This window comes from Erythrolamprus reginae, chromosome 4 (genome assembly GCF_031021105.1).
Source record: "Erythrolamprus reginae isolate rEryReg1 chromosome 4, rEryReg1.hap1, whole genome shotgun sequence".
Lineage (NCBI taxonomy): Eukaryota > Metazoa > Chordata > Lepidosauria > Squamata > Dipsadidae > Erythrolamprus > Erythrolamprus reginae.
Genome location: NC_091953.1, coordinates 97,067,674 through 97,083,243, shown reverse-complemented (window position 1 = coordinate 97,083,243; position 15,570 = coordinate 97,067,674). Strand labels below are relative to the sequence as shown.

At 41.4% G+C, this 15,570-nt stretch overlaps 1 protein-coding gene across 3 annotated transcripts; it reads left to right on the top strand.

Moving 5' to 3' along the window:
* The first annotated feature begins 9 nt into the window (after positions 1-9).
* On the top strand, positions 10-13,702 carry TXNDC9 (thioredoxin domain containing 9). 3 transcript variants are annotated; one of them, XM_070750992.1, is made up of 5 exons: positions 10-727; positions 3,496-3,717; positions 5,176-5,294; positions 11,488-11,742; positions 13,209-13,702. In XM_070750992.1, exons 2-5 carry the CDS (start codon positions 3,529-3,531, stop codon positions 13,324-13,326), a joined length of 681 nt encoding a protein of 226 aa, XP_070607093.1. In that variant the 5' UTR covers positions 10-727; positions 3,496-3,528; the 3' UTR covers positions 13,327-13,702. The 3 variants fall into 3 exon arrangements, with proteins under 3 accessions (XP_070607093.1, XP_070607095.1, XP_070607094.1); XM_070750994.1 differs by having other exon boundaries at positions 19-390; XM_070750993.1 differs by having other exon boundaries at positions 39-580.
* Positions 13,703-15,570: the final 1,868 nt, after the last annotated feature.

Genomic DNA, 15,570 nt, shown 5'->3' with positions numbered 1-15,570 from the left:
GGAACTTCCGGCTGCGGCGAGCGCCTCCTCTGGACGGAGGGCGAACAGCAGCCGAGCGCGTGAACTGGGCCCGTGTTCGACAGGAACTTGAAGGCGGGACTGGGGCGCATCCGTGCCTTGAACAACTGGGTGGGAGATGGGGAGCCGAGCCGCTGGGCACCTCGCGCCTCAGCAGCAGAAAGGCCCCATGAATGCGCCATCTTTCGCTGAGGGACATCCCGAGATTCGGGGTGGGGGACAGAGCACCCGGGCGTTGGGTCTCTTTCAACGTCTTGTGTGGATTATTACAAACTAACGGAATGAGCGCTTCGCGGAACTGTACGTGTTGCCGCAGGAAGCTTTGCTTTTTGTTACCAACGCCCCTCGCTCAAGCTTTTAATTAACGTGAAGGTAAAGCCACGAAGCAGCCAACCGGCTCACGTGTAATTCAGGAGGGGGGGGGGAAAGGCCATGCTCACGACGCAGGCGCAGAAAGGATCGCCGCCTTTTGACAGCTAAAGGCTGCGTCAACAATAACACGTCTTCGGGACGCGCCACGGAGGATTAAGAGGCGCATGCGCGGGGCTCCCGGAGTGACCAGGTTCGCTTGCTGCGTCAACGCGTGGGGCGTCGGGGTTCCTTTGGGGGGGCTCTTTTGGAGGGGGGGCGGTTGGGCGACAGGCTCAAGGAGATTTTTTTTGCTTCTACGCTGAGGAGCGTTCCTTTGTGGCCTTTCCATTTCTAACTAGTAAGTATCAGGTTGAATCATTACTGTTTGGTTGCCTGGATCTCGAAACGATACAAATAAACAGTGTTTATGTCTCCGTATTTCTTTTGGAAAGACTTGAGGATGATGAGGATGTAGACGAGTAATGAGTTGGATGCATCTATGTTGGTTTTAGATGTAGGGGTCTGCTTAGTATGGATATACGTAAGTATATTTTCCTTACCTTTCCTAGCAGAAATCGCTTTTTCTACAACGTGTGATATTTCAAAATCTTCTTAATTGAAATCATATGTCCAGAATATGAAGCATGATGTCATCAATACTTAAGTAGAATATAATTAACTTTGCATCTTGCTCCGTTGATTTTGATGAAAAATATTTTACAGAATGTCATGGGGTTCGCAAAACAACGACCCAACTATTTTGGGGGAATCCGTATTTTGGGGATGGGGGAAATACTAAGGTCACTCAAAATCTTTACCTTGTTAAATTGTAGATGGGACCCTGAGTTGCAAAGCAAAATAGGTGGATGTAGTAAACTTCTCCCTCCCTTCTTTTTCTTTCATGTACACTGAGAGCATCTGCACCAAAACAAGTTCCTTGTGTGTCCAATCACACTTGGTCAATAAAGAATTCTATTCTATTCTTCTAATTTTCCATTGTTAAAAGTGGGTTATGAAAAGTAAAGCTTAAAAGTATCAATTCCACAGAAGCATTTGTGTTATGAAGAATAAGATACCCTTTCTAAGATTGTGCCTACTATGAGAGATATTTTTAATGTTTGATTAAATGCCTTATATTTCTGAAAAAGGGTTTATAATATGTTGCTTTGCTGAATTTCTTTTCTAGAGTAAGAAACACATTTAGGAATTGCTATTTTCTTGTAGCATATCCTGAATTCAATTATGGATATTTTGAATGCAATAAGTGAAGCACCTTTGTGTGTACAGTGACCCCTAGTTTTTTGCTGGGGATGCTTTCCAAGACCACCCATGAAAAATGAATTTCCGTGAAGTAGAGGAAATATATTTTTTATGTATTTAACAAGTATTTGGACTTTTAAAACCCACCCATTGCATTAAACATTCATTCTATAATGTTTCCCAGCTGAAACTACATGTGATATCCTACCAGTTTCTTTAATAGAGTACAGTAGTACTGTAAAATAATTTTATGAATTTTTAATGGATTTAAATATTTTAATGGATTTAAGCCCCCTTTGAAAACCTGTGAAATAGCGAATCTGTGAAAGATGAACCGTGAAGTAGGGAGGGATTACTGTACATGAATTTGATTTAGGTGTTTGTCTAATTTAGCAACAATGATATATTGTATTAGTATCACAATTCATTATTATAAAATATAACTAAGAAGCAATCATTTTGTCATTCTTATCAGCATGTTAGCCCGGAGGTCTTTATTTGGTAACCAGATTTTTTAAACTGAGATCTTACGCTAATGCCACATGAAATTTTCTTTCATTTCTGATACTATTTTCTTGTCTGTATGCTTGTCTATTCTTTTTATTATCAAAATAGCATTTGGTATTTTATGATTTTTTTCAAGAATATTTACTAAACAAGTGTTCTAGTTAACACTTTCATTAGATAATCCAATGCTATTTAATTATTTCAAATCTTGTTACTACATTCTTATGTCTAAACTGGCAAGTCCAGGTTAGTCATTGTTAAAGATAGAATTAGATTCCATCAAAAAGGCATTTATATTTACCAATAATGGCAAAGAGAGCATTGGTATTTTTAAAAAGGCTTCCAAAGTCCAGATAGTATCCTTGCCTCTCCCCTGAAATCTTGCTCTTCAAAATTTTGCTCTTCGCGATCAGTAATCTGAGAATGGAAAAACAGACTGATTTCTTTCATCCCAGCGCAAGTTTACACTTACTTTTTCTTTGTGGAGAGAGAAACATGCATTTTATTCATGCTTTGAAAGAACAAGAATGAATCATAGTATCCTGCTCAGTGTGTTTTGAAAATTATATATTCAAAATGAATTGATTCTGAGCCCAATTTTGTAATTAATGATTGATAATTTGTCAGATTGGATTCTTAAATTATTCAAAGTCACTTTTGAATATGGGTGTGGCCAGCTCACAACGTCAATTGTGCTGGGGGCACCTGTGGTGACCCAAGTGCTCTGGCAGTGAAAATGAAACTCAGAAGGGCTCGCAAGCTCTGTTTTTGGCTGCAACCATCTGCCAGTGAAACAAAGTTCAGGAGAGCCATGTGCGGCTCTCCCAAGCTTCATTTTTGCTGGCAGAGGCATGGTGGGCCAATCGTTCACTGTTTCCAGGGTGGCCTCGTGGGACAGACCTAAGCACCCCACTGGACAGATCCAGCCCCCTGAACCTTGAGTTTGACATCCCTGCTCTATAACAATTCCTCCCCCTCTCCACCACCACCCCTGGTACAAGTCTGAAAGTTAAACCAAATAATCAGAACAAAGTCAATGCTGTCAATAATTCTTCTATCAAGAACCACTATTTAACTAAAGCAAAAGAATCAACTGCAGTCAGTTTTTCAATTCAATATTATTAATTAATTAATTAGCAGATTCCACATAGTGTTATGAGTCTTTGGAGAGGGGCGGCATATAAATCTAATTAATTAATTAATTAGATTTATATGCCGCCCCTCTCCGAAGACTCATAACACTATGTGGAATCTGCTTTCAAATTCCATTGATATTTTTATAACACCGTGTATACAATTGTTATTGTAATATCTTTTATCTTGTCTGGTTCTAACTTAAAATCTATGTCATTTTTTCAGGTTTAATGTGTCTGCTGCGAACTCAAAAAGAAAATGGATGCAAATACTTCTGTTAACATATTTTCCAAAGCCATGGAAGCTCCAATGCTTCAGACAGCTAAGATAATAGAAGAACAGCTCGATGCTGAAATACAAAAATTGGACCAGATGGATGAAGATGAACTGGAACTTGTCAAACGAAGAAGGCTTGAAGCACTCAAGAAAGCTCAGCAACAAAAACAGGTAAGTGATAAATATAAGGGTCCAAATCCCTTCTCCTGTACTGAATTTATAATCTTGGAGTATCTCTACAAACGAGGGCACTTGTAGCCCATTAACACATAAATAGATGATATTAACAAAACGATAGCATGTTTCCCATCATGGATTTGAGATGAAATTAAATTAAATAGTGAATTAGTAAATTCCATTAAAATCTGAGAGTTTTAGTCATTCATATGTTTATTATTACAGCCTTACAATCAACCATTGCAAATTTAATCTAAAATAGATTAACAGATTCAGTGAAATACACATATGAATTGTCTCAGGATTTGGTCCTATGCACATTGGGAGAAACCTCTATTGACTTGGTATGATTTAGACTACCTAATTCCATATAGTCAGGTATAGGACTAGCTACTATAGCAATATAGAAAACTCAGGAAAATATACAAGAGTAATTTAAAATCTTTATGAAAAGCAGGATTGAGTTTTTTCTGTCTTGCACATGCAGTAAAGAATGGAGCTAGGAAGCAGGTAAGTAAAGGAATGGAGCTGCCTTGGAGTGAGTGTGAGAAAGAGAGAGATCCGATCCAACCTCCGAGAGTTACTGTATACCAGGGCTGGTGGCAGTGTGCTCTCTCTCTCACACACACACACAAACACACACATAGGTTCACAGGAACTCTTCGCCCTCCTGGCAGCGCTGCTCTCGGCCACCCTGCTGGGCTGCTCCTGCATGGCATGGGATGAGTCGATCAAGATCTATGACCTCCGGAGTGCACCCCCTCCAACTGTCAGCCTGCTAGGGCCCTTGCCAGCGGCAACTGGTGGAGCCAAGCCGCTTCACCTGCTGCTGCCTTTGGGCTGCTGAACGCCTTCCTGAAAGTCATCTCAGTGCTGCACCCTGCTGGTTACGAGTTGAGCCCAACACTCTTCAGGCCCTTGCCATGCTGGGCACTATCTCTCACGTTGGCTGTGCAAGGTGGTGCAGGCAGCACAGTTCCACCGGCAGCAAGGGGGTGCTTCGGAGGGTATAGATTTGGGCAATTCACCCTGGACAGGCAGTAACAGCCCAGCAACATGGCCAAAAGCAGTGCTAGCAGGAGGCTGAAGAGCCCCCGCGAGGCCAGAGCAGCACAGTCAGCTGTTCAAAGCAGGGCAGGTGGAAGCCAGGGTGTTCAATGAATTTGGGTCATTGCGGCTGGAGGCAGGCAGGTGGTGGGATGGAGAGGATGGGGCTGGTGAGCTTGCTGCCTCCTGCACTCAAAAATAATAAGACCACCTCAAAAATAAGACCTAGCCCTTATTTTGGGGGTGGGGGTGTCAAAAGAAAATAAGACCCTGTCTTATTTTTGGGGAAACACAGTAGTAGAACTTTTCCTCACACAATAATCGTAGAATTATAATCTTATGAGATTAATTTGAGATGATTTCTTTCATGGCATCAAATGTAAAACTTTGTATTCTTATTAATAGGAATGGCTTTCAAAAGGCCATGGAGAATACCGAGAAATCCCCAGTGAGCGAGATTTTTTTCAAGAAGTGAAAGGGAGCAAAAATGTGGTCTGTCATTTTTATAGAGATTCAACATTCAGGTAATCCTTCCTAAAACCATAAATAACTCAGAAAAATTGGAAACTCTTTTCCTAGTACTGACTGAGTTAGTATATATTTTTAGCAATTTAATCTCTTAAAGTGAACCAATGTTTATCTTATAATCTAGGCCAGTGATTTTCAACCTTTTTTGAGCCGCGGCACATTTTTTACATTTACAAAACCATGGGGCACATTGAGGGGGGGGCGCTAAAAAAAGTTGGACAAAAAAATTCTCTATTCCTCCCTTTTGCTCTACAGTATTTCTCTCTCCCTCTTTCTCTCCCTCTTTTTTTCTCTCTCTCTCCATCCCTCTTTCTCTCTTGCTTCTTTCCTCTTTTTTGCTCTCTTTCTCTCTCCCTCCCTACTTCCCTCTATGTCTTTCTCTCTCCCACCTTCCCTCCCTCTCTTTCTCTCTCTCTTGCTTTCTTTCTCTCTCTTGCTCTCTCTCTCTCTTGCTTTCTTTCTCTCTTTTCTCTTTCTTTCTTTCTTTCTTTCTCTCTCTCGCTTTCTTTCTCTCTCTTGCTTGCTTTCTCTCTTGTTTTCTTTTTCTCTCTTGCTCTTTCTTTCTCTCTTTCTCTTGTTTTCTTTATCTCTCTGAGCTTCGCGGCACACCTGACCATGTCTCGCGGCACACTAGTGTGCCACGGCACACTGGTTGAAAAACACTGATCTAGGCATCAGAAGAGCCGTTATTCCTCATAAAAAATATAAATCACTAAGGTTGCTGAATGGCAACTCTGTTGTTATTGTTCCAGTTAAATATTATTAACACTATAGTGGTTATTCAGAAATAATATTTTAATATTGGGGGGTGTTTCTAATTAATGGATGACTGGAGTAGATTCAATGTTGTATATGGAATGAATGAGTATGAGTGTGATGGTTGGGGTGGGTGGGAATATGGTATGGATGGGATGAGTGACAGTAGTATGAGTGACAGAATTGGCCCACCTGACGCTCGGGAGGCAGGGGAGGAAGGGGCATTGATCTCTGGGGTGGCAGAGGGCCGGAATATCCCTGTGTTGCTGGGGAGAGGCAGATATGGCGGGGGTCACAGAGTTAGCCGTTCCAGGGGAACGAGAGACCGTTGCTTAATAACGGTCCCTTGTTCCAACTCTGTGAGCCCAATCTTGGGTACTGGTGATGAGTGTAACTCTGGCCCTGGACTCAGGTTGCTGCTCCTTAATGCCAGGTCGGTGGTAAATAAAGCTCTCCTCATCCGGGATTTGAGCCTGGATGAGGAGGCCGACCTGGCATGTATCACTGAAACCTGGCTGGGCCCGGAGGGAGGTGTTCCTCTCTCCGAAATTTGCCCAGCTGGGTTTCAGATATGGCATCAACCTCGACCCCAGGGAAGGGGGGGAGGAGTGGCTATTATAGCCAGGGAGAGCCTTTGCCTACGTGGACTCATTGCTCCGGAAATTGCGGGTTGCGAGTCACTCTTGATGAGGTTGGACTTAGGGGTTCAGGTGGGCTTATTTCTCACGTACCTGCCTCCCAGCTGCGTGTCAAAAGCCCTGCCTGTGCTACTCGAGGAGGTAGCCGGGTTGGCGGTGGAGTTCCCCAGACTTATTGTCTTGGGGGACTTCAACCTGCCGTCACTCGGCGAAACCTCGGGGTTGGCACAGGAGTTCATGGCCACCATGACAGCCATGGACCTGACTCAAGTAGTACGGGGTCCAACTCATGAGGGGGGGCACGCACCTGACATGGTATTCCTTTCCGAGCAACTGAGCAATGGTCTGAGACTAAGGGGCTTAGAAGCAGTGCCTTTGTCATGGTCAGACCATTTTCTACTACGGCTTGACTTCCTGGCTCCAATCCTTCCCCGCAGGGAGGCGGAACCAATGAAGATGTTCCGCCCCAGACGCCTAATGGATCCAGAGGGTTTCCAGACGGCGCTTGGGGTTATTCCAGAGGCACTCATCCACAGTTCGGCAGAGTCTCTTGCGGAGGCCTGGAATACGGCTGCTGCAGAGGCTCTCGACCGGATTGCGCCTTTGCGACCTCTCCGTGGCGCTAGACCCCGTAGAGCTCCATGGTTCAACGAGGAGCTCCGGGAGTTGAAACGCCAAAAGAGACGTCTAGAGAAGCGATGGAGGAAGAGTAGGTCTGAATCTGATCGAACACTTGTAAGAGCTTTTATTAAGACTTACAAAGTGGCGCTCAAGGCGGCAAGATGCGCGTACCATGCCGCCTTGATTGCATCAGCGGAATCCCGCCCGGCCGCTCTGTTTAGGGTGACCCGCTCCCTTCTTAACCAGGGGGGAGTTGGGGAGCCCTTGCAGAGTAGTGCCGAGGAGTTTAACACGTTTTTCGCTGATAAAGTCACTCAGATCCGGGCCGACCTCGACTCCAATTGTAAAACAGAGTCGGCTGACAACGAGTCAGTCGAGGTGACTGGGGCACGTACTTGTCCACCTGTCTGGGAAGAGTTTGATCTGGTGACACCTGATGAAGTGGACAAGGCCATTGGAGCTGTGAGTTCCGCCACCTGTTTACTGGATCCGTGTCCCTCCTGGTTGGTCTCGGCCAGCAGGGAGGTGACACGGAGCTGGGCCCAGGAGATTGCCAACGCTTCCTTGGGGAGGGGAGTTTTTCCATCACTCTATAAAGAAGCGCTTGTGCGCCCCCTCCTCAAGAAGCCTTCCCTGGACCCAGCAGTACTTAACAACTATCGTCCAGTCTCCAACCTTCCCTTCATGGGGAAGGTTGTCGAGAAGGTGGTGGCACTCCAGCTCCAGCGGTCCTTGGAAGAAGCCGATTATCTAGGTCCCCAGCAGTCGGGCTTCAGGCCCGGTTACAGCACGGAAACCGCTTTGGTCGCGTTGATGGATGATCTCTGGCGGGCCCGGGACAGGGGTTTATCCTCTGTCCTGGTGCTCCTCGATCTCTCAGCGGCTTTCGATACCATCGACCATGGTATCCTTCTGCACCGGTTGGAGGGGTTGGGGGTGGGAGGCACTGTGCTCCAGTGGTTCTCCTCCTACCTCTCTGGCCGGTCGCAGTCGGTGTTAGTGGGGGGTCAGAGGTCGACTCCGAGGTCTCTCCCTTGTGGAGTACCCCAGGGGTCGGTCCTCTCCCCCTTGCTATTTAACATCTACATGAAACCGCTGGGTGAGATCATCCAAGGACATGGGGTGAGGTATCATCAATATGCCGATGATACCCAGCTTTACATCTCCACCCCATGCCCAGTCAACGAAGCGGTGGAAGTGATGTGCCGGTGCCTGGAGGCTGTTGGGGCCTGGATGGGTGTCAACAGACTCAAGCTCAACCCGGATAAGACGGAGTGGCTGTGGGTTTTGCCTCCCAAGGACAATCCCATCTGTCCGTCCATTACCCTGGGGGGGGAATCATTGACCCCCTCAGAGAGGGTCCGCAACTTGGGCGTCCTCCTCGATCCACAGCTGACATTAGAGAACCACCTTTCGGCTGTGGCGAGGGGGGCGTTTGCCCAGGTTCGCCTGGTGCACCAGTTGCGGCCCTATCTGGACCGGGACTCATTACTCACAGTCACTCATGCCCTCATCACCTCGAGGTTCGACTACTGTAATGCTCTCTACATGGGGCTACCTTTGAAAAGTGTTCGGAAACTTCAGATCGTGCAGAATGCAGCTGCGAGAGCAGTCATGGGCTTACCCAGGTATGCCCATGTTTCACCATCACTCCGCAGTCTGCATTGGCTGCCGATCAGTTTCCGGTCACAATTCAAAGTGTTGGTTATGACCTTTAAAGCCCTTCATGGCACTGGACCAGAATATCTCCGAGACCGCCTTCTGCCGCACGAATCCCAGCGACCGATTCGGTCCCACAGAGTGGGCCTCCTCCGGGTCCCGTCAACTAAACAATGCCGGTTGGCGGGCCCCAGGGGGAGAGCCTTCTCTGTGGCGGCACCGGCCCTCTGGAACCAACTCCGATACTGACTGAATTGGATCAGAACTGCCCCTACTCTTCCTGCCTTCCGTAAACTCCTCAAAACCCACCTTTGCCGTCAGGCATGGGGAAACTAAATATCTCCCCCTGGGCACGTTGAAGTTATATATGGTATGCCTGTATGTGTGTATGTTAGTATTGGGGATTCTCTTAAAGTTATAATATTTTAATTAATTGGATTGTATTGGATTGTTTTTCACTTGTTGTGAGCCGCCCCGAGTCTTCGGAGAGGGGCGGCATACAAATCCAAATAATAAATAAATAAATAAATAAATAAATAAATAAATCTCATTGTTAAATTGAAATTCCTTTCTAGTTAATGTATAGAATTGTCATATTTTTAAATTTATGAGCCCTTTACAAAAGCAGCTGCAAATGTCTAGTCATAATTGTAATTGCATTCACAATATGGTAATTTGTTTAGCCATTGTTTGTTGAATAACTATAATACTATAATAATGGATCTCAAGATCATGCCAAACCATATTGAAGGAAGTTGATAATGGTTTGCTGAAGATAGGAAATAACTCAGTGACTCTAAGGACAATTAGAGCCGCTCTGAGTCTCCAGAGAGGGGCAGCATACAAATCTAATAAATAAATAAATTATCTGAAAGATTTATTGGAAAACCTGACGGTAATGATCTTTCAGGTTCAATTGTTGCATTTTTCACAGTATCAACTCCCAAAGTCAAAATGAAGAGAACTTTAAAAATAAAGTTTGGGTATGTTTACACTGATTTTAATATTTAATTATATCTGTATAAGTCATATTTTCCTGAAGATAAGAAGTCTTAAATAGCAGAATACTATGCCTAGAACAATAATGGACCTTGTTTCACTCTTTCAAATGGACAAGATGACAGACTTTCATCAGGGATTGTTCAGGGAGTTCCTTTACTGAAAAGTAGCTTGGATTAAATTACTTACAAGTCCATTTTAACTTTGATTCTATGACTGTACCTTTGGCATAGCAAAACATACTTCAAATAGCACTTGCAGTGTTTTTAGGTGGTGCAAAGCATCTGAAGATGCCTTCCTGAAGTGCCCGTCTTGAAAATGTTGAAATGACCATATTTACTTGGCTCATTTCCAGACATCTGTGCATTTATATGCATAAATGTGGAGAAAATATTTCAGCTGTTCTGCTGGTAAAGCAACTATAAACCGTATTTTTTAGATTATAAAACACAATACTCCCCCCCCCCCAAAGAGGGTGAAAAATTGGGTGTGTTTTATACCTAGAATGTAACCTCACCCACATACCTCCACTCTTTGGCCTCTGCCTCTCAGCAATTTGCCTCCTTGCAACAAACAGTGCACAAACAAGTGACTGTTGGCTTCCCAACCTTCAGCTGTTTCAGGCTACACGCAAGAAATAGGCTCTGGCAATCCCTGCAGCCTGAAACTATTAGCCGTTTGTGCTAATCAGGCTGACTAAAACTGAAAGTGAAGGGCTGTTTTCTGCAAGGAGGCAAATTGTTGGGGGATGGAGGCAGAGGCAGATCTTTATTTTCTTTTGCTAATCAGACTGCTGAAATTGGCTATTTTCTGTTTGCTGCAAGGAGGTAAGATCTTGATAACTATAAATGCCTATAGAATGTTTACATTATTAGACTTATTTTTAAAAGACTGCTTTATTGTTGTTCTAGACAACAAAATGAAGAAGCTTTTTAAAATAAATGCTTGATCTGAAGACAGATCAATGCTTGATCCGAACACTTGATCCAGTGTTATTGTATTATCTTTTAAATAGCCGAGAATAACATATACTTCCAGAAAGCATCTGTACAAGTATAGTCTCAAATGTAACAGTGTCCTGTTGTAGTATTGAGATAAGGCAGACCCTGACTTAGTCACGTTTGTAGTAGATCTTTTTAAACGATTGGGGGGAGTTAGTGTGACTACATTTAGGAAAACTTTCTGGTACAATGTAGATTTCTCCAATTCATTGCTATTTTCTATGAGTCGGGGACACATGCACAGAAATACACCACAAACAGTGTATATTATCCGTACTGTTTGTTGCAAGGAGGCAAATTGCTGGGAGGCAGAGGCAGATTTTTTTCTTCATGTTTTCTTCCCCAAAAGCTAGGTATGTCTTATACTTCAGAGCATCTAATGCTCCAAAAATGCGGACTGCAGAAACATGAAAGCACACTTCAAATGCTTTGCACAGCTTTACTTGAGTTAGAAAGAAAGACATGACTTTATATTTTACCTTTTAATGTATTTTTTAAAATTATTTTTTCCTCAGATGCTTAATATTAGATAAGCATTTAACAATACTTGCAAAAAAGCATATTGAAACAAAGTTTATCAAGTTAAATGCTGAAAAATCACCATTTCTTTGTGAGAGACTTCGCATCAAGATCATTCCCACATTAGCACTATTAAAAGACGGGAAAACGCAAGATTATGTGGTTGGATTTACTGATCTTGGCAACACAGATGAATTTACCACAGAGACTTTAGAATGGAGATTAGGTTGTGCAGATGTCATCAATTACAGGTAAATAAAATGAATCTTACATTAGTAGCTGATATACTGTTATATAATATTCTTAATATTAAAAAAATCTTGGCAAAGTAATAAAATTGATATTCTATTAAATTATTTTTAGGCTTCCCTGATTTTCTAATATGTATTTTACTAATATTTTTATACTTTTTATAAAATACATGCCTTTTATATATTTTTATTTATGTCTAATTCATATGTCTATATCTAATATAAAATGTGCCAGATTACAGAGAGCCTATACCAGTGATAGGGAACCTTTTCTGATTCACGTACCAAAAGGGTGTGTGTGCATGTGCTAGCATGCGCCCACACCCATTCCCTCTTCCCATGCATGCACCCATGCTGTCCCTGTGATGCACGCAATCCATCCCATCCCCGCGCATGAGCACAGGCTTTACAAAATCCTGGGACGGTGAAAAAATGGGCAAACCGGAAGTTCAGAAAAACAGATTTCCGGTTTGCTCGTTGTGCTGGTTTTTTTGCATCTGAGGCTTCAGGAAGCTTTCCTGAAGCCTCCAGAAGTAATGCTGGGACTATATCAAATCGGAATCGTTCTGCACAAAAAGTAATACTGTACCGCCTTTCTTGAATTATGTATGAACTTTTTCCAGATCCTTGAGGCTTTCAGACACTCGGATTTCCGTGGCATCTCCCAATTTTATTGATTTTATTTAAAACAAAACTAACATTTTTCATTAGCCGCCTATTATCAAAGGCCATCAATTTTTACCAGAGGCTCATAAACATGGAAACCTGAAATAAATTTCCAGGCACTTGCATATTCTGCTATCTTTCTTTCTCTTTCATTTTCTTGGAACAATCTTGAGTTTGAATGCCACTGGGTTTGGCACTAATCAAATTCCTTTTTCAATTCCAATATCCTTCCCATTCAGGTTTCCTTATTTATTTATTTTTCCTTTGTTCAGTACCTTGTCCTTTTGCCTGCTGTCTCCACTTTTCAACCATCAATCCAACCACATTTAATTTTTCCTCATCCACTTTGATTTTCAAATCATTCTCAGTTGTCAATCATTCTAAATACTACTACAAATTTTCAACATCCTTCCCTAATCTACTAAAAGACAACAGCGATAACAGTCCCCAAACAAAAATTAACTAGTTTGTGGGTGCCATTTTATAAAAAAAATAAGATGGTTGGCCAATTGATGATATGGACCAATTGTGTACTAGATGGGCCAGGGATCTGATCAAGCAAGGCATTGCTTATGATTTATTGCACCTGTTAATTGTTTAAAATTTTTGCTATAATTTATGAAGCAAAATAATGTATCCCTTTTTTAATGTACTGATGTAAGGGCATGGGACAGGGAGAGTTGGCTTCAGACAATTGTACTTCTAATTTGTGTTTTGCCAGAGATGTCTAATAAATTGCTTTTTTAGAAAGCTATTACCTTAAAGGATATTTTGAATATTACAAATTTCTTCTTTTTTAGTGGCAACTTAACAGAGCCGCCTTTCCAAAGCCAAAAGAAGTTTGGAACCTTTTTCACAAAATTGGATAAGAAAACAATCAGAGGGAAGAAATATGATTCAGATTCTGATGATGATTAGAATTCATGATACAAATATTTGTAAACCATTTTTCTTTTATGTTTGATACATTTTTATGAATGTTTTTATACAACTGTTTGCTCTCAGAACATTTGCACATGACACTCATTTTCAGTTTTTTAGAGCTCATGAAAGGAAATCTTAAATATTTCTTCCTCTTAGGAAATAGTTTCTTAGTAAAGAAATTTGAACCCTTTTAAACTGTGTAATACGAGAGATGACTTTCAACATTTTATTAATTTAACAATAGCTCTCTTAAATGGCATCTTAAAATTTATACCATTTGCCATTAAGGTATTAATGAAAGACTTCTGTCAAGAATTGTTATTTAAACTATTCTTGAAGTAGTGCATTAATAAAAGTCGTTCTAATAATACTATGTCTGTGACTTTGCGTACTCTGAATTTATCAAAATATATTATAAAATTCCTGTAGTTTTTCTTTAACTTCACTCTCTGTGCGCTACGTGTTAGAGCCGAATTAACAATAAATACTACATGACAACTATATGGAACTAAAATTCTGAGGCTTAAGGAGCAGCTTATATTTTTTAAAACAAATCCCAGGAAAAATTGAGATGTTTAAACTGATATGAATACAGTTTAATACAATGACTCGCACTGTTATTCTTCAGTAATATAGACATTTCCTGGCACAGCTTTTTGAAATGTTAACAGTTCTGTAGCACTTTGACAGCCTGGTATTTTCCTATACAGTATATCACATTTAAATGTTTTCCACCTGCAAATTGGTACATTTTATCTTGTCTTAGGAAAAAAAGTAAGTCTCATAGGAACTTAAAAGCACAGAAAATACGAATTTTCTATTCAATTGGCAGTCAATCTGTCCTCGGAGAAGAGCGGCATACAAATCCGAATGAATGAATGAATGAATGAATGAATGAATGAATGAATGAATGAATGAATGAATGAAATAAAATAACAATCACTGCTGGGCACGAGATTACTGCAATTATCTTCCCCAAGAGGAAAGAAAATGGGATTTAAATTTCTTTATATATTTACTTTTATAAAAATAAAGACATTTTGTAGCTGAAGGGTAAATATAGATAATATACATCCCACAAGTAAATCATGGCAAGTTTTTGAATCACATTTAAGCTTTTGTTTGCTTTCTTCAAACATTGGATGTAAGCCATGGACGTGCTACTTTCTCAAATCACAAAAAGAGAGCATGAGAGACGTTAGTGAGGATAGCCACATGACGGACACAGGGCACTGGGAGAAAAATAACTGAAATATGACTTTCAACTACTGGGAAGACAGGTTTGAATGTGGGTCACCTAGATAAGCATAGTTTTTAGTTAGGGCACCTGACTCATTTTAAAAACTACTGTTTCCAGAATAGTTACCAAACTTAACTGACTTAAAAGGTTAATAATATTAATATGGTTTTGTAGTGTTCAATTACATTGCATTAAAATAATATTCTGAGTATTACAATCCTAAAATGTTTTATGTCTCCCTAGACTTTGAACTATTTGAACTAGTCCTAGATTAGTTGTATAGGATTGCATGGATGGGTTCAGTCATACATTCAATTAATAAGAGGTAGATTAAGCTCACCAAGAAGGATAAAACAGCATGGGCAGGAGGCTGCCCACATTAGTTGTTAAGTTAATTTGTTCACATGTATTATGTCATAGTCATGGGCTACAGTCACACACAAACACACAGAGACTCTGATGTCTAACACAACTCTGATGAGGCCCTCAATGAAATCGAATTTGATACCCCTGGCCTGGATTATTGAGCTCAAAATCTGAAGCTAGGATTTCTCTTAACAGGATCTAAAATTTAAGAGCTGGGAACAAAAATATCCTTCCATTGGGAAATAGACCTATAGCATTTAAAATAATAATAAATACAGCTTTACACATTTTCAATTAACTGTACCTGAAACGAGAGCAAAAAAATTGAAGTACTGAATGTGACAAAACCCATTTCCACCCGAAGCGGAATGGGACAACTTGCCACAACCAATGGCCAACTCGTATAGGACAATTTAACAATTCAGTTAAATTATTTAAATTAAAATTTATTTAAATTTTTGTCATTCACATGTCATACTGGCCATCCTTTTGTATCTTTTAAAATGATTCTATTCCACAATTCCTTTAATATTAGTGGTACTTTTGTCGCGTTGTAAGTTGGCTGTGGTGAGTCAGCCATGACAAGTTGTCATGGCAATTTTGTCATGGATAAACCCACCTACCCCCAAAAT